The sequence below is a fragment of the Cynocephalus volans genome, chromosome 9 (assembly GCF_027409185.1).
Source record: "Cynocephalus volans isolate mCynVol1 chromosome 9, mCynVol1.pri, whole genome shotgun sequence".
In the NCBI taxonomy this organism is placed as follows: Eukaryota; Metazoa; Chordata; class Mammalia; order Dermoptera; family Cynocephalidae; genus Cynocephalus; species Cynocephalus volans.
In genome coordinates, this window is record NC_084468.1 from 94,245,120 (window position 1) to 94,268,550 (window position 23,431).

Consider the following 23,431-nt stretch of genomic DNA (forward strand, 5'->3'; position numbering starts at 1 on the left):
TATTTTTAGCTACACTACCTACTCCATGGTCCTTGCTGAAGCTTTTGGCAAACTGATGAAACAGGGATTGCTTGTCACTGACTGTGGCTAAAGCTGGCTGTATGTGAAGTTGGAGCAGCTTCATTGAACATACCCTGTACTTCAGGATTCTTCTGTCAGCTGGGATGGCATGGTGAAGGGAGGGAATTGCCCATCCTAAATTGGATGATTGCCAAAGGCTTCACTTTCATGAGAGTCTTGTCACTAAATAGCCCTTGGAGGCAGGAGTCTTTCTGCCACCACTATTAGAGTTTAAAGTCTTACCTATTGCTGATTTAAGGACTGCAAAAGAGAAGGGCCAAGGGATTGAGCTGTGTGGGGTGGTCCAGCTCTAAGGAAACAGGCAGGGTGGCTGGGGAGTTGGTGCTGCGTGAATGCACTATTGAGCACTTGAAATATGGCTAGTGAGACTGAGGAACTGATACTTTAATTTTACTTAATTTCAATTAATTTAAGTGTCCACATGTGGCCAGTGGCTCCCATATTGGACAGCACAGTGCTAGAGTCAGTACAGGGAAGGGGTTTATAGTCTGGCCTTCAGAACTTTGACTGAGATCCCAGATCTGTGGTCTACCTGTCGTGTGACCGTGGGGATGCTCCTTATAAAGTTGTTTTGAGAATTTGTTGTATTCCACTTAGAGGGTTTAGAACAGTGCCTGGAAAGAAGTGTATGTTTAGTAAATGTTGGCTTATTGTTATGGTTATTCATATTCTTAATGGAATTGTGGTAGAATTCATGTGGAATATAAAACTCTACTTTTTTTTAACTTTTATGTTTTCTTTCTTTTAAAAAATTGTTTTTTTCTTACTCTAGGTTGCTGCATCAACGGGCCACACAGTAGTGCTGGTAGACCAGACAGAGGATATCCTGGCAAAATCCAAAAAGGGAATCGAGGAAAGCCTTAGGAAAGTGGCAAAGAAGAAGTTTGTGGAAAACCCTAAGGTAATTAATTTCTTTTTATCAATGTCCTTAAGACCAGTCCTCTGGCAACTTCAAATTTCTGGGTTCTTTCTTTCTTTCTTTCGTTCATTTGTGTAAAACTTATTTTTCTATCGCTTTAGACCAATATAATAACAACCACTAAATATTCAGGGAGAGTGATTAGAAAACAGAAAAAGTAAATGACCGTATTGTTGGGTAGGGTTTGAGGTTGAAGAGAAAGTTTCTGCAAATGGTGAACTCAATTTAGAAATACACTGAGAATTTGGAATTGAAGAATACCTGTTATGCTAAAAGGATGGAAGAGGGAGAAATAGATAATTTTTGTACTTGGAAGTTAAAAAGAGAATGATATAATAAACATTGTAGTTAGATAGAAACTGTTGATTGCTTAGATAATATGTTATGTCTATTTGGATAACTAGAGAGGAAAATATAGGGTGACTCATTCTCATTTTCCAGGAGCAGAAGAGATAAGAGAACTTGGGAACTCTGGCTTACTGACTCTTTCTCTTTGGACCATGCTGCTGTTCCAGTGCGCTTTTCCTTAGGAGTTTGCATTTAATTAGAAATACTGCACAAATCACCCAAGTGAATTTTTATTTATCTTTGTCACCTTGTTAAAGTTGCTTAAGATTGATTTCTTGGGGTTTGGATTGAATTTCTCTCCACGTGCCTGCAGAGAAGAACAGAAATAGGGTATTTTTTGTTGTTTTTTACCTGAGGTAACCGCAATGGTGTGTCTAGTTGCCTTTTTACATTTTTTATTGTGATAAAATATACACATACAACATAAAATTTGCCATTTTAACCATTTTTAAGTATACAACTTGGTGGCATTAATTACATTTACACTGTTGTGCAGTTATCAGACTATCCCATTTCTAAAACTGTTCAGTCTTTCCAAACAGAAACTCTGTATCCATTAAGCAGTTATTCTCCATTCCCTTTTTCCTCCAGCCCTGGTAACCTCTTATCCACTTTCTGTCTCTTGGAATTTGCCTATTGTAATACATCATAAAGGTGGAATTATAAAATATTTGTTACTTTTGTTCTGGCTTTTTTCACTTAGCATAAGATTTTCAAGGTTCATCCATGTTGTAGCACGTATCACAACTTACTCCTTTTTATGGCTGAATAATATTCCATTGTATGAGTATACCACATTTTGTTTATCCATTCATTTGTTGATGGAATTCAGTTTTCACCTTTTGGCTGTTATGAATAATGCTGCAGTGAACATTGGTATACTATTGGTTCGCGTCCCTATTTTCGATTTTTTCAGGTGTATACCTAGAAGTGGAATTGCTGGGTTGTACGATAACCTTATGTTTATTATAGCTTTTTGAGGAACCACCAAACTGTTTTCCATAGTGACTGCACCAGTTTACATTCCCACCAGCAATGCATAAAGGTTCCGATTTCTTTATATCCTGGCTAATTCTTGTTTTCCTTTTTTTTTTTGTAATTGTAGTCATCTGAAGTATAAAATAGTGTATCATTGTGGTTTTGTTTTGCATTTTTCCTAACGTCTGATCTCCTTTAAAAACCAGAGGGTTGAGAATGGAGATAATTTTACCCTCTTCTTGATGAAATCCAAAGAATAAAATCACAGGCCGATTAAGATCTCCTGCATCTGTCCCTCATCTTAATCATAAGGGGGGTATTATGATGAGAGTCAAGGCAGATGGGATTATAAGAGCCCTGGGCTGAGGGTTAAAGTCAAGGACAGAATGAGTCTGAACCAGATAGCCTGATTTTTCCTCTTATTCACGGTGTAAACTTCTGGCTGATTGTCCCTTTGGGCTGAGGCTCTGGGTCATGCTCTGAGGGCAAAAGATGGTGCTCAAGCTGCTCAGCTCCTGACTAGCAGCTCCTGAGGAGTCTCCTAATGTTTCTCTCTGCTGGAGACACCACTGGATGAGGGAAATGTCAGTTTCAACTAGCCTGGTTGACGTATGTATTTATCTACCTCTGTGCTAATCTGTACAGTAGCTACTAGCCTCAAGTGGCTATTGAGTACTTGAAATGTGGCCTCTACAAATAGAGGTGTGCTCTAATGTAAAATAAATACCAGATTTTAAAGACTTAAAAATCTCTCCTTTTTTTTTTTTTTGGTGTTGAAATGGTAGTCTCTCAGATGTAGGGGGTTAAATAAAATTAATTTCACCTGTCTTTTCACTTTTTTAGTGTGGCTGATAGGAAATTTAAAATCCCCCATCATTGCACATTATATTTCTGTTGAACAGCTCAGATCTAGCTGTTTATTCCATGATGGTTTTGGATACCATTTTTGATTAAGACTATTTTGATGCCCTTACTCAGCTATTCTCTGCCTCCTTTTAGAGAGAACAGTCAGCACCACCTCTAAGACTAATGGATGGTGCTGAGCTAGTCTTTTACCCTTTTCTGGAAGGACAAATTACAGGCTTCATGGACACTGAGAACAGAAATAGTGGGCCAGTACAGTTGCTTTGAACAGTGTAGTAACTAGAGCAGAACTGGCTAAGAATTTGAAAGATCATGACTGACAGAGGACAGTGATAGTCGTTCAGCAGTTGGGATTGTCTGCAGGTAGACTCTTGCCCCGGTGTCTGGAAGTACATGGAGATGTCATCATCCCTAAGCAGAAATGCAGGGAATTTATTTCTCAGAATTATAGGATGCATTCAAGTTGAGTGTGAGTATGTTGACCTCTCCTCACCCTCTTCTTGCCTTCTGCCTTAGCAGCAAATGACACACCATGTTCTCATGAGCCCAGCAAATGCTCTCTTCCTTCCTCCCTCTGCATTAGGCTGGTGATGAGTTTGTGGAGAAGACCCTGAGCAGCATGTCGATGAGCACAGATGCCGTGGCCGTAGTCCACAGCGCAGACCTGGTAGTGGAGGCCATCGTAGAGAATCTGGAGGTGAAGAACGAGCTCTTCAAAAGGCTGGACAAGTTTGCTCCTGAGTACGTAGCCCCTGGACGTTCTTGTCAGGTTCTGAGGGCTCACTCCCAGGGACTAGTGCTTTCCTTCTTGCTTATTGCCTTCCCCCAGGAAGGAATTTTCTGACACCAAGTCCACCTCTCTTTCTACTACCCCACAGCTGTTCCGGGAGAGCCAGTACTGTTTCCTTTGTTCTCCATTCTCCCACTCCCAGTTTTCTTCCTGAGGCTTGGGCAGCCCTGATCTGATCCTTGTCTCTAAATGAGGGTGAAATTACTGATGGTAAAATTGAGGGGTCCATCTAGGGACAGGCTGGTATGTTTCTTGCAGCATTTGGGTCTTGGGTCCTCCCATGCCTGAGAACAGAGTAGGTTTGGGCATGTTTTTAAATGTCTGTTGATGAACCTCAGAGCAGTTTCATGTTTCCCCTTTTTTGGGTGGAGCAAACACAATGATGTGATTGTCTATACAAAGTTCCCCAGGACTCTACCTGGGTTCAGTTGAAACACTTTTGGGAACCTTAAAGGGTCACTGAATTCTTACCAGGCTTCCTGGCAAAGGGTGACAGAGGAGAGCCAGACCTAGGGCTGTCCAGGGATTGGGGCTGTGTGCAGTGTTAACAAGCTTGTGCACACATGATGCTCAAGCTCACCTCACAGTCCAGAGACTTCGACTGTGTTTGACTCTTGACACCTGACTGATCGATTCATGCTCCCCTTGTGGCTTGCTTGGCCACACTTCACCCTTCCTGGTTGGAACTGAAAAGCAGAATAAGATTATATGACATAAGTAATTCTCAGGGAGCCACCAGTGAACTGAGTCTAAAGAGAGACTCTCACATAGCAACTATTGGAATGTCAGCCCCAGAGCTTTGTGGCATGGTGGCCTGAGAGTCCCTGCCCCTGACAGAGAGGAGACCTTTCTGCCATCTCTAAGTCACTTTGCTGATCAGTGTGCTCGCGTGTTTCACACTGGCATTTAGCGGCTGCAGAAACATCTGACTAAACAGAAGACACTTTTGGTACCGGTGTTGGCTTCCAAGTCAGTGGGGAGCCCTCTAAGATAATAAAACACTCAACCCAGGAAAGGGAGTTTTGTCAAGCAGTTTGGTCTTCATTGAAAGGTCGGCTTTTCCTAGTGACAGTGAAAAGCCTGACTGCCCTCCAGTGTCAGTGTGGGTAACAGAAGGACTGTTGTGGGGGAGTCAGGAGGCTTAGTCCAGTGCCAGCCATCCACCACTTCACTCTGTGACCTTGGAAAGGTCCTCAGTTTTATCATTTGTAATGTGAGTTGAGGGGCCTGGGGTAAGTAATTTCCAAGACCATCCCAGTTCTAACTGTCTAACTACTCTAACTAGTCTAGTACCAATCTAAGACTAGTCTAAAACTGGTTTCCCTATCCGTAAAATAGAGGTGGTACCTATTCCACAGAGTTTTTTTGGAAACTAACTTAATTCACTCACATTTCCTGAGTGCCAGGCACTATACTAGGCTGTTCACCTGAGTTTATGTAAAACAGATGTGACATGTGAAAGGAAAGTGTGTGACTATGGCAGGCATGCCCGAAGATGTGACTTTGCTTCTGGCCTTCAGTCATCCTTCTCTGTACTCTTTGTTTTCATTTTAGATCAGCACCATTATTGAATGCCTGCTAAGTTTTTTTTAAAAGCAGCTTAATTGAGATATCCTTTACTGCTAAGTTTTACAGTTAGACCCTATAATGGGAGAAGACAATATGTTCAAGTGATAAAGTTCCCGTTGGAAGCGCCGATTTAACAATTGCATTCTGGAAAAGAATACAACTACTCTAGCAGCAATAGGAGGGGTCTTCAGAAAGTTCATGGAAAGATTCGTATTATCTTTTAATTGTTTTTCCATGAACCTTCTGAAGTACCCTTTTATAAGAAGCACAAATGAAAAGCTTGACCAAAGCTCCTCCATAGGAGCTGAGTCCTGGCTTTCTCTTTTGACAAAGCAGGGATCCTGTGATCCTGATCCTTTGCTGTCCCCACCACCCCCTCTTGTCTTCTGGATACTAGACCCTGGGGGTCTGGGTACATCACTAATGATCATCAGACTTGTGCTGTCGATTTTATTCTGGTGCATTTAAGAGAAAAGCAGTTTTTTGGTACCTGAGTGTCAGAAAGAGAAAAACAAAAGATGGTCCACAAGATCAGGCGTTTCCAGGAAAATGTGAACGTGTATTTCTTTGTGGAAGATAAGATGATCCTGTGTGTTCAGTATGTACACACCTTGTGTGTGTTTGAAAGAAAGCAGTATGAGACCTGATAGGAACAGAACCAGCCTGACCTGACTGGGACAGGTAGAGGCAGAGGTCCACTGGGGACACATTTTCCTCCTTCTGTTAAAATGTTCCAGGAGTGCCCTGGACTGGAGATGCCTGGGGTTGGGCTCTGATGTTACTTCAAGGTTTAGCAAACATGCCTGAGTTTCTGGTGTACCACATTATAAGTGTGATGCTAATCTTTAAAATAACCCTTTCTTTTCTTAAGGGAAGTGTGAGCCACGGCTAGCACAGCTGTGGGTCCAGGCCGTTTCTACTGCCATTGAGGTTCAGGGTGTGTGGCTAAACAGCTCTTCTGTCAGCCACACGCACTGTTATTGGCACAGGAACTTTTTTCATTACCTTCTGTAATGGGGGATAGTTTATGTTATTTTTCGCCACTGACCAATAAAGCAAGAAACTTTGAAAACTAAAATTTTAAAACCTTCAAAATATGTCATTTAAAAAACAAAAGGCCTTAAATTGCCTAACTTGGAAGTTGTTTGAGAAAGGCAGGCTGTGCTAGTGCCTTGAAAGGGAAGCTCCAGCCACCGACCCATTCTGGCCTCGCCTTTCTCCATACTCTTCCCTCCTCTCCAAATTACTGGTTTCTTCTCCCTTGCTCTCTTTGTCTCTTCCCACCCACCCCTGATTTTAGGCAGATTGTAGTATTACCTTTTAGGTAAGCAGGCACCTCTGAATCTGCTCAGGAAGGGCCCACTCCCTGTGAGCAGGCCCTATCGTTGACGGTAGCATCCGGCATCACAAGGTGGCGCTATAGGAAAGCCTAGAAGTCTTGCCTGTCCTTGTTTAAAGATTTGTGTCATGCCTTTGGCACCTGACTTTCCTGAAAATTAAGGAAAGATTGGTGAAGATTAAATATGCCTTTGGAACAGGAAATTTACTTACTTTAAAATTTCAAATTTAAGTAAAACTGAGGTCACTTGATTTCAGCCTCTTGAATGAAGATGTTTCTTTTCCCTGACTTCCTCAGCAGGTGGGTCAGGAAAGCAGATCTGGCGGTGAGCAGTCACCTTGTGCATTGCACCTGAGAGCAGTGCTGACCGTTTCCAAAGATGAGACCACTCTGATATGCCACCATTTTTATCTCTGCAGACATACAATCTTTGCCAGCAACACTTCCTCTTTGCAGATCACAAGCATGGCCAATGCCACCACCAGACAAGACCGGTTTGCTGGCCTCCATTTCTTCAACCCCGTGCCCGTGATGAAACTTGTGGAGGTCGGTGGGTGTGTGTGTGTATATATGTCTGCTTGCTCTGCCAGTGCTCTCAGTGCTGCTTTTCTGAGGTGCACCTGCCCTACAACCAGGGATTGATTTTAACGGGCGGGTGGAAGGTTGCCCCTTTGCTTGTTTCACTTGCCACAGTCTGTCCTTTTCAGAGGCAAAGGAAGAAAAAATACCTAATATCTAGGAAGGCCTGTGTACTTTGTTTCTTCGCAGCTCTGGTTTTGACCAGTGATGTCCAGGAAGGCTGTTGACTTTGTGGCATGTAATTTACTTATTTGTGCCAGAGTTGATGGGTCGTGCTCAGAGAGGCATCAGACTGGGAGGGCAGCACTAAAGGCCACTGGCTTGATGACACCACAGAGGGAGACCTGCACATGTTCATGTTCTCTCATTGAGGTCAGTTTGCTCTGTGCTGTGAAAGGAAATTCTTAGGCTCACTATACTGCCTTGTCCACCATTCCTGGGGTGACTTCTGTCTCCAAGTAACAGTGCCTTAGTATTGTCCCCAGATGAGGCACATCTCTTGTGTGTGGTGCTCAGAGCTATTAAAAGGATCTTCTGATAGCCTTGAACTTCCTGACCACAAACCCAGAAGGTAGAGGGAAAGGCCAGGGAGAGCTGCCCCCAGTGTTCCTGTCGGAGCTGCTTCTGCTTGCTCGCTTGCTCCGAGACTTGGGTGTGAGGGAGATGGCGTCACAATAGATGGCTTGCACCTGAAATGTGGCCACTTGCCTTTTACAGGGGGCTAATTACAGGGTCTGAGGAGCAACCACCATTAAAGTAGCATTTGTTCTGAGGCTGAGGAGTTATTGCCATGCAAAGTGTGGGGGACGCGGCTCATGTGGGAGATGTGGAGCCAGGCAAACCTCCAGAGACTGGCCGTGGCCTCTGTCTGGGAGTGTTTATCAGGGTCGTTTTCCATACTGCTGCCTTCTCCTCCAACCCCCTTTCCCTCCTTTATTTCCCCAGTGCCACCCCCACCCCAGCATAAGCATTTTTAGTAAGGCATAACAATGACTACATTTTCTTAAGTTTTCTCTCAGGTGACAACTTTGACCCATCTTGCAATAGGAAATTATCTGTCCTACAAAGATAGCTTCTCAGCTTCTTCTAATTTTCTCCCATTCCCTAAGGCTGTTTTTGAAGAAGTTCAGGAATGAAGGGGAGGGGCGTGGAGAACAGAAGACACAGCATTTATTTTTATGCAGAAAAGAGCAAAGAAGTGGAATGGAATTTTCAACATTTCAGTACTTAGGGATTGATTAATTTCCTTAGTTACTATGTCATGTACACATGTGTTTTGGAGATAAAGACATTCTGTAGATTTACTTTAAACTCTAATAATGTTTTCAACTGCATTTATCTGATATAGTCTGCCTTTGTCTTTGGAAATGTAGTATGTTATTTGTTAACTTCTAATGCCTAGTGAATGTTACCATTTTCTAGAAACTATTTTGTGAGAGCGCTCTTCTCTATTCAATTTTTATTCTTTAACTTTAGCTCTTGCTTTTGTGTTTCTGGTCATGAACGCCAAAATGAATTAAATAATAAGCTGAGTGATTCCTCTCATTTACTTGGGACTGGACTCATTTAAGTACAAACATACATACGTACATAAATGTGTGTATATACACACATACATGTATATATATTTCAGACTCTGTTGGAATTATAAGCAGAACGTCTGTAGCACATTGCTGTTTGCTAAATGAGTGAATAAACATGCATCCCTCCTGTTTAAACAAACAACAAAAGACCTTTACTATTGAATCCTTTAAACCAACAACTTATGTTTAAAAGTCCATAATTAGTAGCTTTTTTCCTAGCTCCATCTATGTGGTTCTAATGGAGACCTTTTTAGACCTCCTTTGAACAGCGCTAGGATTGCTGTTTGATTCGTGATATCTGCAGGGTGGTTTCTGGTCCATCTCGTCCCGCTCCTCATCTCCCATCCTCATGGTGTTTTTTTCTGTTTTCACTCATTCACTTCCCTTAATGTCATAACATACCAGCACACCCCAGGCTGTGATCACATTAAAACATGAGAGATAGTACTAGCCTTCGCTTATATAGCACCTTTCATTCCTGCACACACACTAGCTCATTAAGCCAGACGGCCCTCTTATGGAGCAGGACATGCCAATTATGATCCCCATTTCGTACAAGAACAGTGAGGCACTTGCCTAAGCTCACATAAAGGGTCTGATGTAGAAGCCAAGCCTGTTCGCTTTGACTTTGGTTGAAGGTCTTTACTGGCACTTAAATTTTATGTATATATAAAGTTTAAATTCACCTGGGTCTCTGCATTTACCAAGCTCCAATTCCTGACAGGTGAACTGTCTTAATGTTTGCTGAGGGCTGACTGTGCCAGGCATTATGCTTGGTGCCATCCTTATAGATGCCAGTGGGGTAGCAGTGGTACCCTTGCATGCACCTCAGGGAAGGAACAGGTAGCAAGCCCTGGCCGTGGGCCCTGTTGGCTGTAAATCAGAGCCTCTGCAGGATGAATCTGTTCTGAAGCGGAGGGGGCCATTGGCTTCTGGGGCATCTGTGTGGGAGAGAGTGGAGTAACAGGAGTACTCACATAGGAGTTTGAGAGACCTGTGGCTTGTGCACATCACTCCATCTTCCTGGGACTCCTTCTCTTCATTTATGGTAGAACATGGGGTTCCGTGCAGAGAACTTTGATGGCAATCATCATACTCTCCTAGACTTCCAGTTACCAACCTCAAGTAAAACAATAACAAAAGCCAGTATTTGCTAAGCACTTCAGTCTTCCTCAGAGCTGCACTTAGTGTTTTACCCCCAGTCTAATTGCATTCTCACCTCAACTCTGTGAGGTGGATAGAGTGATTCTAGTGCCATTTCAATTTCAAGAAACATGTCCAGGGTCACACAGCCAATAACTGGTTCAATTGGAATTGAACCCAGGTCTGTCTCAATAACAAAACCTGTAAAACTACCCTGCATGCACACACACATGTGTTTTAAGTCTTGATTTTGTATATTCTGCAGTACTCCATTGTCTTAAAATGGACATTCTGGAAAATATTTTGTTTCTAGCTTGGGCTCTCTACTTCTGTGCTGAAACTAAAATTATTTTCACCACCAGTATGCACCTTTTTGATCGATGTTTCCTTAAACCATTCTATTAAAGTTATTTGCTAGCTCTCCAGTCATAATCCTCTGTTTTGCATTTTCAGGTCATTAAAACACCAATGACCAGCCAGAAGACATTTGAATCTCTGTTAGACTTTAGCAAAACCCTGGGAAAGCATCCTGTTTCTTGCAAGGTAGAGTATGGGTAGCTCGGATAGGAGGTGATTTTCCTTAGAGCCTGACTTTTTCTTGGTAGAATTCTTCTAATAGACTAATGTAAGAGGTGGGGTGGTATTTATTGCAGGCCTGTTCACATGCTGTAAAGAGCAGGTAGAGAAGCTGGACTCCTAAGCCATGCCTAAGCCATAGATAGTCTGAGTTCTGAATGGAACCCAGGGATTCAGCTGAATAGAAGACTTGGGACTTCTCTGTGGGTCCTGGCTTTTATCTGTTGATGAATGGCTATGTTTTTATAAGCAATTTTTGTTGCCCCATCAGCTTTTCACTTCTTTTGGGCCACTGGAGTCAGAACCCTGTGCGTCAGGTGCATCCTGGTATACACATATATCCCTAAAAGAAAACTGGGGCTCTACTTTTAGAAAGAACACTACAGATGGGTAGGGAAATGATGAGACAGGAAGAGATCAACCTGCACAAAGTAGCATTAATGAAGCTGTTTCTAAGTAGAATGTTCATTGTGTTTTTGTTTTGTGGCTTTTTTTTTTCCGATAAGAAGCATGGTTGAATGGAAAGCATGCTTCACCTCTAGCTTTTTTTCCCTTTCTTAAGCTACCCAGTTATGTGTAAAATGATCCCAGTTGCTGAAATGATAACCTACTTCATTTTGATTACCTCCAGTTTCTCTATTTGCTTTAGTTTCTCTATAATTCCCCCCAAACTCAGGGACTGTATTTCCGCATGGTTTTGCAGTTTTTCTAAAAGGGTAATTGTGTCACGAAATGCCACACAATTACAATGTTTTATAAATAAGTCATCTGCTTTTTTGACTGTTCTGTCATTATTATTCTTCTCATGGCATACCTTTGCTTTCTACAGTGTTCTTAAGTTTGAACTCACAGCATTGAATTAACCCCCTTGTTCATGAATCATCTGAATAAGCCATCCGTTGAGGTGGACCCTAGTAGCCAAAGAGAGCACACTTGTAGGTCCTGTTCCCCCGAGCCCAGGAGTGCAGTGTTATTAGGGAGTCTTGTTTTTTAACACCTATTTTTTGTTTATTTACTTCTATGGTTTCAAATCATCTGGGTTTTAAAAAATCAGATTAATCAAATTAATATCTGGATGTTATGGTTGCACTTACCCATTTATGGTTTGTTAGGAGAAAGAAGTAGTAATCGTGTTAGAAAGAACATCAGTGCAAGGCACATCAGAAGTTAGATATGGCAACAGGAGTGCAGGAAAAAGCCAGTGGTTATCTTCAGCAGCATAATTCATTGAGTGTGATGATTCATTCAGAGTGGCCATTGCAGCTGCCAGTGCCAACTCTTTGGTCCTATGAAACTATTCTTGTTAGGTCATCCCAGAACTCTTCCTCTGTGTGCTATCTTAGGGCTATCTGGGGATCTTTCTGGGTCAGTTATTCAAGCTCATGATGAGGCATCCACACAATATATGATAACTGCATAAAACATGGGAAAGCAAACTTTTCTGTACAGGGCCAGATAGTATTTTAGGCCATATGGCTCTGTTGCAACCACTCACTTTTGCTCTTGTAACGTGAAAGCAGCCATAGACAATACATGCGGGTGTGAGTACGGCTGTGCTCCAGTAACACTTTATTTACAAAAACAGGCTGTGGGCTGGATTTGGCCTATAATATCATAGTTTACCAATACCAGACGCAGTGGAATGACATTAATGTGCCTAGAATATGTCTTCATAGTGAGACTTTATGGGAAGAGCATGGTATAAAGGCTAAGGGTCTGGACTCTGGAACCTGCCTGACTGGATTCAAAACCTGGCTCTGGCACTTACTAGCTGTATAACCTTGGGTAAGTTACTTAACCCCTCTGTGCCTCAGCGTCCTCATGCCTCACATAGGGATAATAATAGTACCTATCTCAAGGGGTTATTATGAGGAATGAATGAATTAATATTTGTAAGGACTTACTATAGTGCTTGACACATAATAAGTATAATAAATAAATATGTTTATTAAATAAATAAAAGTCTGAAAAATGTAAGGGATACAATTATATACAACTAAATTGCTTTGTTAAAGGACTGTGTCTTTTTATATTCCACCAATATTTTGAGAATACCTATCTCTCTGCATCTTCAGTGGTGTCGAATATTATAATAATGGGGAAAAAACCTTGATAATTGCAATAGCAAAAATGCTATTTTATTCTAATGTATATTTCTTTAATTACTAGTGAGTTTAAATATTTTGGGAGTTTTAGTGCTTTTTCCTTATTGAACTGTATGAGCTCTTTCTGTAAAAGATATTAACTATTATAATTAGAACAAGTATTTTTCCCTGCTGCTTTCTTTATGTTCTCAGGTATCCTATCCTGAGTTTCTACAATAAACCTTTTGAAGTTGAAAAGCATATTGTTGCCTGAGTTATAAAATTAACATTGCTTCATTAATATTGTCACATTTACATTGATAAAAGTTGTTTGTGCATCTCTCTATTCCTGTGGTGATAGAAGTAGCAGTCGGTTTCAGCTTGTCCAAGATTAAAGGAGGTACAAATCCTATTGCTTTACTGTCCAGTTTGCACAGCATGCATTGGGTTAGATCTGTGAGTAATGCTGGAACCTGGTCATCTTTAATTCAGATGTTAATGGAGTGCCTAGTGTGTACCCAGGCCAGGGTAGATTTCTGCCCTCTGGAAGATCACAGCCTTTTGACAATCAACTTCACATAAATACCACCAAAAATTTACAAACCTGGTCTTCTCCAGAAGTCACCAAAAGAGATCAGTAGATAAAATCCAAATCCCGCACTGGTCCTCCTGGAGGGATGAAGTATTTTACTGAAGAGGGAAATCGATGAAAAGGGTGTGCATACATGGAGTCACCCAGGGCAGAGGTTCTTAGGTGGTGTGCCATGAAAGGCCAGTGATCAGCTCATTTTCCTGGCACCTGTGTGCTGGAATGTGAGAAGATACTGACTAGCCCAAGAATGGCTCCAGGGAGCCTGGAAGGTGGTACTCCTTTGAGGATTGTCCAGGATGAAGTGTTACTTTTTCTAGATTCCTGAAAGGGAAGTGGGAGAGAAGAGTAAAGAGGCCACCATTTGAGAGTAGGGCCATATGCACAGCATCTTACACGTTGTCTGTTTATCTTCACAACAACTGTGAGGGAGAAATTATTACCCCCAATTCACAGGTGATAAAACAGTTTCAGAATGGCAGGAAGAGAGTATTAGAAATAGAGTCCAGATCAGCCTGCCCCCAAAGTTGTGCTCTTCCTAGTGACCCCTCTGTTTTTTAAGTACTATGATTGTTGCATAAATTGTCATGAGATAGAAATAAGGCTGTGCTAGTACTTAAAAACAAATTTTGAAAATGTATAGCTTGATTAAAAAACATAGTCCATGGTAAGAAGGGACAATCTGGTGACCTCAGAAAAGATCAAGTTTAATGAAAATTTACTTGTCTTTTCTTTTTCTCCTCCTAAAACAGGACACTCCCGGGTTTGTTGTGAACCGTCTCCTGGTGCCATACCTTATGGAAGCAGTCAGGCTGCATGAGCGAGGTATGTTTCCTGACCCAGTCTGGGCAGAGGTCCGAGCTTCGACTGTCGCTGTCTGCAGTTCTCACGCAGTGTCTGTAGGAAGGGCTGGCCATGCAGAGCAGAGGTTTTCTAGTTGGTGAGCTCAGCTACACCCTGGGCCCTGACACATTTGTCACTGGGTTCCCAGAGCCCCCGGATTCCCTGTGAGGCCTCTGAGAAGTGCTCTGGGACACCCGCCCCCCCTCCCCCTCCCCACTGCAGTCCCAGCCAGAGCAATTGCACAGCCAACCCAGATTTATATCCTGGATATCTGCTTCTGGTTAAAAGGTTTACTGCCTTAAAAAATGATAATAATGTAAAAATCACTAGGTTAGGGGATCTTTAAAGTTCCGTAAGATTCTGAAACTGCCACAGTATGAGGGGTGAGGAGAAATAAGCGATAAGCCAGATATGTGATGAGGACAGTTTCTAGCAGCTCTATGTTCATCTTTACTGAGTGATGTTATAATGCATTTTTTTAACCTAAAGAATGGTCTAAAATTTTCCCTCAATACTTGATTGACAAAGAATGATCTTCCCTGCTGTGGAAATATAGGACTCGGGACATGGTCCAGGGATGTGCATCCTCCTGCCCACTTTCCCTCCCCTGTTTCTGGAAAGGCAACTATCATGTCTGCTTCAAAGGCAAATGAGCCGTAATAGGACTGGGTGAAAAGCAAGTGTAATTGTTTTCAATTACTTCATTCACAAATGCTTGCTCCTGAGAATGTCATTTTTGAAACAGAACATTTACACCAGCTCTTCCAGAGAGATGAAAGCACATTTGCTCCCTCAAAACCTTCTTTAAATATTAAAACTTTTCTCTGTGGTTTATGGAAGTGATTGCTGCGTTTTTGCTCCAAGATCAAACCAACACTTCTGTGTTTATATATCAACAAATATGCCTAATTACAGCTCAAAGAAAGCGTGAAGCATTTTGCCCTACGTTGAAAGGCAGTCATGTGTGTTTTCTTTTAAGTAAAATGTAATGTTTAGAATGTAGCATGTAGGTGAGCCACCCCTTAACGGTGCTTTTCTCACTGAAACACACTGGCCCTTTGATACATTCTCAAGTGTACCAAGCATCTGATGGTAGTGTGAGAGCCATTTTCTGGTCTTCTGCTTCCCCACCAGCAGTGGTCTGTTTCTGAATGGGTGGCTGCCCTTTGACCCTTCCCATCACTGGCCTCCTGTCAGTTGAGACCATAAGGGCGGGATCTGACCCCATGGGGGATGTGCTCTTAGTTTGCTCTGGTGCTGCTCTAGATAGCCTGTCATTGCTGGTCCTTTGCCTCTTTCTCCACAGCCTTCTTGGGGCCTGTGAGCCAGAGCGTCTGCTTCCGAAGGAGCTGGGTGTCATGTCTGGGTGGGTGCTGGTTCTCAGCAATGCACACTGCTGTCTGGACTTATGTCACACCCCAGGCATCTTACCAGGTCTTTTCTGCTGCCTCGCTGCTCCCTCCTTTTTCAGCCAGCACAGGGGAGTGTGTAGATGCACGGCCGCCACCCCGTCTCCACTGGCTGCTCTGAGCTGCTGGCTAAGCTGCAGCATTCCCACTTTGAATCATCTGGATGCTCCCTCTTGTCTGCCACGTGTGCTCACTGCTTTTGATTCCTCCCTCTTGTGGTTGTTCCACCTTTTAATCCCAGCTCACCCTATTCCAGTTAGGCTACCTTAGTGGGCTCCTTCAGGCAGCAAAGGTCCCCTCCTCTGGGCTTGCTGGGAAAGTCATGTTGCCAAGGAAATGGAGGAGATGCTGCACGCTGTATCTGCCCAGGACCCAGCAGCAGAGCGGATCTGCTGCAGACATGCTGTGGCTTTGTTGCTGAACTCCTTTGGGGAGAACTTTTCTGTATCACACCATTGATAGACCTGGGGCTTGGGTGCTCTGAGCACAATAGTTGGCAAATGCTGCTTTGAGTGGTGGAGGCTCATCAAAGGATATGTGGAATATTAGAGCAGAGAATCATCTCAGCCAGCACCTCTTGCTGACTCCCCACGGGATCTGGTAGAGGCCCATTGACCTCTCTTACCTCTGCTGTCTGACTGCGCCTCGTGGCTTCTGTGTCGGGCTTTTTTCTCAGCGTTCTTTGGCTCTGTCCTCACTCTTTCTTTTTCTCTCCTCCTCAGAGGGACACAGGCTGGACAGGCTGGTGCTCCACTAGACTTCTGCCCCTTTCAGGCCCCCACTTCTGCCCCTGTCAGGCCCCCACTCTGGTTGGTCAGCTCTGGCAGGGTGGTGGGGGCCACATGGTTAGCTCTTCTCAGGAGGGCTGTGCTGGTGGCATCCCTGGAAGTGTCGTGAGCCTGTCCCCCAGTCACTGTATGACATCCTGCTCACACTGTCACCCCTGCCTCAAGACATGCCTAATGGCTCTGTGGGAACCTAGCAGGTGCAAGTTCTGGTCAGAGACCCTTCTTTATCCTCACCTTCTGCCCCTGCTGTCCTCACCACATACCTCACTCCCACTTGTCTCACGAGGCCCCACCTGAGTGTCCTCAGTGCTCCATCCTGGACCTTATCTCTGACTGTAACTCTGTGCTTTGGCTCTCCCTTGGGTCACTTGCATGGCACGTGTCTCTTCCCTTACTGTGCTGTGTGCTGGGGCAGTATCTGGTCCTCCTCATCTTCCTACCCCCAAGTGTTTGCATAGTATTGGCATTTAGGTGGCTGTTGGTGAGTAAAGGAATGCTGGCTGCGCGTCTCTGTTCCTTGTTGCTGGGAGCCTCTGCTGTTAATGCTGAGAGTGGCTGGCAGGTGGTGCCAGTGAGCTGGCAAAAGAAACATACTGGGGCAGGTCCCAGGGCCCCAGCCGTGCAGATCTGGGAGTTCGCTGAGGACTATTTTCTTTGATGTCTTGTCCAGAGTTAGGGGCTTTTAACTGTGTGTATGTGGGTGGGGGGGGGTGTACCATGAACCTCCTAAAGCTACTGCAAAATTTGGTGTGTGTGTGCATTTTTTATAGAGAGGATGTCAAATTCTCAGAGAAGTACTTGACTCTAAAGAAGATTAGAGATTATTGGTCTAAAACATGATTCCACATTTACCTCTCACTTGGCACACCAATCTCTGGTATGTGTGGAACTGTTTAGATTTTTTTCTGCTATGTGCTGTATCTTCATATTATTTTTTTGAAATAAAATAGTCCTCAAGTGTGTCTCTAAATCTGGAATTATAGTCTTGCCTTTAGGGCTCATTATCCTGTCCTTGAATACAGATATGATTAAATGGCTTTAGGTAAGTTAGGACCATACTGATTGAACCTGTAGATAACATGCTAGGTTGTGGCTAGTAATTGTGGGGAAGATAGTCAAGGGATAGCAGGACTATTCCTGGACTGGAGTCCTGGCAGTTGCTATTTTATATTCAGGGAGGAGGGGTTGGCTCTCTGATAAGGTGACACCTGAGCAGAGGCCTGAAGGAAGCAAGAGGTTGAGCCCCAAAGATGTCTTGGGGGCCGAGTGCCCTGGGCACAGGAAGCAGGGAGCAGCAGATGCTGATCCCCGAGAGGAGCCTGCCAGGCTGTCACTTCCAGCATTCCAGGGCTCTCACAGCACAGAAGCCTCAGGGTCTAATGCAGTCCTCTGAGCAGAATCCACACTAGAGCTGTGGAGCCGCATCCCAGATGCATTCATGGGCTTCACAACGACCTCTTGGTCAGCGATGGGAGGACTGTAGATGGTGGCCATAGGTGTGGTAGGCTATACCATCTAGGTCTGTGTAAGTGTACTCTGATGTTTGCACACGACATATTTCTCAGGACATGTCCCCATCATTAAGCAACACACTACTGCTCATTCCTGCCTCTGCACATGCCGCTTTCTCTGCCCAGGATGCCCTGCCCTGCCCACTGTTCCCTTGAGAGTCCCCTCACCCTTTAGGACCCAGGCCTCGGGGCGGTTTTGGTGGCAGCCTGAGTAGATCTCTATCTTTGCTCACACAGAGGTGTGTAAATTTTCATGAATCTTCAGCACTTGTTATGTTGAGATTTTTGGCTTATATATCTGAGTCCTTCCATGACATCATAAGTAGCTTGAGTACTTGAGTGCATAGTCTCACTCTATGTCTCTGTTGACTGCTACTTAATAGACATGAATAAAAGTTGAATGATGAATTGAGGAATGAATGAGCCTGCCTGATAAGGCTAATTAATATGATTATTTTTGCTTTCTTGTGGCCTGATACTCAAATCATGATTTCTCAGGAGCCACTAATCTGGATTAATGTAGTAACAATAATTTCACCCATAAAAAATAATCAAGTGGCATTTTAATCACCTTAAACTGCCTTGAAATCCTTTGGCATTACTTAGTACTTCATATGCTATTTAAAAATATAGTCTTTATAGATATGTAAGTAGTTCTTGCTCCTTGTGCCTAAACATCTGAAATTTTTAGGTATGAAATCTTCTCTGAGCATTTTAACATTTTTTCTCCTTTTATTTAGCTTTGGTATGATTGATTGCTTCTTTATGCTTTGGAACAAAATTCTAAATAGTTTCTGATTTCAGAGAAAGGGAAGAGGTTGTTCTCTGGAAAGGCCTTTTGTCGCTCAAGTTCAACACATTAAGGGTAAAATTCCAAGGGAAAAGCATATTGAACCTTGTGTTAGTCTACTCTATACACTTTAAAACGTGCATGACAATTCTAAATCAGGTTTGGGCTTTTCTTTAAACAATTATCTTGACTAAAGGACTTGTGTGAATGTGATTCCAGAGGAATACTCATTCCTTGTAAAAACAAGAAAGCTGGAAAAGGAAAATACGTGTACAACATATAAAAAAAGAGAGCTTAGTTCTTTTCTTTTTAAAAAAAGCCCATTCATAAATCAAAAATATGCTCTAGCTTTAAATATTTTAGTAAATGATTCCAGAGTTGGAATTCCCAGTCCATTAGAAAGTAGCTAATGTTTCCTGGCCCCGAGGCCTTATCGCTCCACAAATAAGGCAGCAGTGCTCTAGAATTCACCTCACATGGTACAGTAGCTTTGAATATCTTGTGACCTATGTGGCATGTATCTCTCAGAGAAAAAAATCTTACACGAGCTGTAAATACTGACTCTAGACATTTTTTGAATGTGCAAGTATATAAAATTTTAGGAATTCTGGGACTAACCCCATGATAGGGAGATTATGGGAAGGATGGCTTAGTGCTGCCTTTTTTCCTTAGGCGATGCATCCAAGGAAGACATTGACATTGCCATGAAGCTGGGAGCTGGCTACCCCATGGGCCCATTTGAGCTTCTTGATTATGTTGGGCTGGATACTACAAAGTTCATCATGGATGGTAGGAATTGGAATTCTTTACTGTCTGTCTTTAATTGAGTTGAGTTTCTCTAAAATATGAATTGTGATGCCTGTTTAAAACAGAAATTATAAGGAGTCTTAGCAAAGACCATCCAAAGTCCTGCCTCACCAGGTTAAGAATTCATGCTAACAGATGGCAGGAGAAGGCAGAGTGTGGCTGCCCGGTGTCCCTTAACGGGTAACTTTTTTTTTTAGCTTTTCATTTTGAAATAACTGTGGTTTCAGAAGAAGCTGCAAATAAAGCTAGTTTCCCACAATGGTTATGTAAAACAATATCAAAACCAGGAAATTAACATTATTACACTTGTATCATTTTATCTCTAGTTGATTTTTATAACCTCCATTACAGTGAAGATTCACAGCCATTTATGTATTCATTTTAATGTAGTGGCTTTGAAGGCAGGGTAAAAATAATCATTAAAACTGGACTACTGAAGTTGAATGTAGCTCACTGCTCCCAAGTTTCACAGAAAATACGTGTGTATTTGGGAGGATGAGGAGGGTTCTAGTTGAAGTATGAAATTTTGAGTTTTATGAGGATACAAAATACCAGTAATAGGAATTCAGATTTTTAACATGTATTCTGAAAGCTAATTGTGCCACCGAGGAGTCCAACCAGCAAATTAATGGGCTCTGTCAGTGTTCTTGGGCCTTTGGCCGTCGTGACTTGCAGGAAGAGAATGGATAAACAGGAGGGCCGCAAGAGAGCCAGGTTTCGAGCAGCACTGGCAGGTGGCAGATGTGGCTGGACCAGCGCAGCCTTCCTTGATCCCCTCCCGTGGAGGCCTGAGTGGGCACCGTGCCAGCGCAGGGGCCCTCCTCCCCAGACTGTGCCTCCAGACTTGCACTCTGTCCTAAGCCCTTTTCCCTCCTCAATAGGGTGGCATGAAATGGATCCAAACAACCCCCTGTTTCAGCCCGTCCTATCCATGAATAAGCTGGTAGCAGAGAAGAAGTTTGGCAAGAAGACTGGAGAAGGATTTTACAAACACAAATGATGCTCAGCTTTTCTGGCTCCAGGAAGAACCCCGTGAGCATGTACCAGCCAGCGCCCCCGAGTGCCCGCGGGAATGCTCCTTGGTCAGCCATTCCCTCCCAGAGCACAGTCTGTTCGATATGTATTTTGATTGTAATGTATCTGAAGCAATTATGTACACTAGTTATAGTAATAGATTCCTTCATTGAGAACTAATTCCCTTTTTTTTAGTCTCTTCATTTCTGTGTATTTTCTGAAAAGCTTTACACCCTTGGTGCCTTGGAGTAAGCATTTCTTTTGAATCTTGTCATTTTTGTAAAGAATTGCCTGAATTCATTCACTCATAAAGGGGAAGCACTTCCTCCAAGAGTGAGAGTGTGCAGTGTTCATCGTTGCTTCGAGGGAGAGTCATGAGCCATTTGCACGCGTGCGGTGTGTCTGTGACATGCTGCAGCGGGCAGCACCTAAATCTTGCCTTTACAAGAACATTTTGCTGCCTGTAGCTTCGAGCCTGCTGCTGCATTCTGACATGAGATGTTAGGTCTTTTTTCAACTCATCGTCGAGATGCTGCTGTGGATTTCTGGGAATGTCTCTGTGCTTGGATTGCAGGAGGAGGCCTGTTTTCATGGTCATTCAGATACACAAATCTTAGTTACTGTCTGTCTCTTTCTAATTTCTTTTTTGTGAGAAATATGTGTTGAAAACTGCCTTTAAATTGACTTTGATAAAGTGCAGACTTTTAATCTGTGAAATCTTGAAATAAAAATGTATAATTTAAAATTGTAATATGTTTAAATGATTACAAAAGTAAAAAGTTGATAATTTAGGCAGAAGCTGTTGCCCATCTTTTCTGGCCTATTATTTTTTAAAGTGGCAGTGATGGGGAAGGAATGGCAGAAGGCATTTGTGTAAAACCTGCCTGCACTGTCACTTCCAGATTCCTTAGCAGTGTAGTGGTAATAAAGGCACAGAGAATGATTTTTAGGTATCATCTGTTTCTTCTTTGTCAACAAAGTGAAATAGTGTAACATAAGCTTCTTTTAGTCATTGGCTTGAGAAAGTACTTTCCAACACAGAATTTTGGAATTGGAAAAACATCAGAAACCCTGAGGTCCTGTGGCCTCATTACCAGAGAGCTTAAGTGATGTGCCCGAGGTTGCCAGATATTTTGTAGCACAGCCTGGATTGGAACTAGGTTTTGATGATAAAATTAAATACAAAATAGCAAATTTGTAAATCTCAAATCTGGACTTTCAGACAGGACTGTCCCCAAAATGGGTGGGTGTCTTTGTTATCCTGGGTCATAGTTCTAATGGTTGTGAGATTTTTTTCTTCATTTCATGATCGATAAAAGGGAGCTTATTATTTTTTAAAAATTTGAATCTATGGCATAGTGAGAAAATAAGTAAATACATGTATTTCTACCACATACAGAACCTGGTTTGGGAAGCTCTAAGGCAATACCTAACTGACAAAAGGAAGTGCCTGTAAACCACCCCCATTTCCATCGCCGAGGGTCACCCTTGTGGGCTGACAGCTCTCTGCCTACTCTCCAGCTGTCTCTTGACCTTTCACATGAGCCTTGAGCATAGGAAGGGACTTCACTTCCTTCCTCTCTGACCAGAGTCCATAGAGCACATGGGCCCTTGTCCTGGAAGTGGTGATTTGGAACATCCTTCTCTTAAGCCTGGGAGGTGGGGAGCGGCTTTCTCTTCCCACGTGCCACGTGTCTGCGTTCTCAGGTGAGCACAGCCGCTTCCCACGGAGATCTCTGTGGTGGGAGGAAGGTCTCATCAGTCAGGTCCTCTACGTCCAAGTAGAGGCCAGCTGCTGCTGCTTGCTGCAGTCTGAGGCCGAAACCTGAGCCTTCAGAGGAGCCGCGGGTGCCTGGCGTTTCCCTCCACTGTTTGGCAGCACTGGACAGGGAGGGTGAGTCCCGGCGGTGCTGCCGACTCCGGCTCCGCTGCTGCAGCTTCTCACCTCCCAAGCTTGCCTCCAACGGCAGCCGTGAATCTTTGCATTCGAAAGTAACTACCAGGGTTTAGGGCAAGAGGGTACGTTATTGTTTCCTCTCTCCTCTACTTCCCCTTAGTGGTATTTAGTGAAAATTCGAGATTAAAATGAGAACCATAATTTCTGAAATGACTTGTTGAAAAAGACAAAGTTAGGCTCTGAATGTAGCCATCAACTAGACTTCAGTCGTGTTCAGTAAATGGTGTTCTCTGAGGCATAGTTGTAATGCTTATGAAGATGTCTTTGTAAAATAAAAATCATGGCCCTTTAATGTCCGTAAGATTCTAATAACAGTTTCTCAGGGGAAAATGGTTGGCTAACTTCTTTTGACATCAATTGTAAGGTATAGTTCCAGTTTGGGAACTGTTAAGAGGCACAGCATGGAGGTAAGGTGGGAACCAAGTCTTGAAACTGAGAAACTTTGTTCTAAAAATCTGGTGTTAGAAAATGATGCTCCACTGAGTTCTGGCAAGTAGTAAGTTTTACAGAAACCCGTTTGAGGTTTAACCACTCATCACTGGAGAGGGTAGAACCGATGTGTTAGTTATGGCTTATACAACAACCCACACTAATTATGCATTCTCTCTTTGTGAGTTATTACAGTTCACACGCTGAAAACAAGCTTTTGTCTTGTCCCACCTTGATTTTAATCCCCTTAACGTTTCAACCTAGCTAACTGATTAAGTGTACCAAAAATATAAGGCGTGGCTATAATTTTATGGGGCTAATTTTCTTGTAAACAGGCATTGATGCTACATAAATAGTAATCCAAAAAATGCTTCAAACAGTGGAATTACTGCTGTACTTTCAAGACTATACTTGGAAAGAACTAATTTGGTTGTGTAAATT

At 43.0% G+C, this 23,431-nt stretch overlaps 1 protein-coding gene across 1 annotated transcript in view; it reads left to right on the forward strand.

Annotated features, from left to right (window-relative positions):
- The window catches only part of HADH (hydroxyacyl-CoA dehydrogenase), a 39,946-nt gene extending 18,399 nt beyond the window's left edge, over positions 1 to 21,547 (forward strand). The window contains exons 2-8 of the mRNA XM_063107763.1: positions 854 to 982; positions 3,774 to 3,931; positions 7,308 to 7,434; positions 10,647 to 10,736; positions 14,195 to 14,267; positions 19,456 to 19,572; positions 20,472 to 21,547. Of these exons, the coding sequence (XP_062963833.1) occupies positions 854 to 982; positions 3,774 to 3,931; positions 7,308 to 7,434; positions 10,647 to 10,736; positions 14,195 to 14,267; positions 19,456 to 19,572; positions 20,472 to 20,590 (813 nt within the window). The 3' untranslated portion in view covers positions 20,591 to 21,547. The remainder of the gene's footprint in view (positions 1 to 853; positions 983 to 3,773; positions 3,932 to 7,307; positions 7,435 to 10,646; positions 10,737 to 14,194; positions 14,268 to 19,455; positions 19,573 to 20,471) is intronic.
- The last annotated feature ends 1,884 nt before the right edge of the window (positions 21,548 to 23,431 follow it).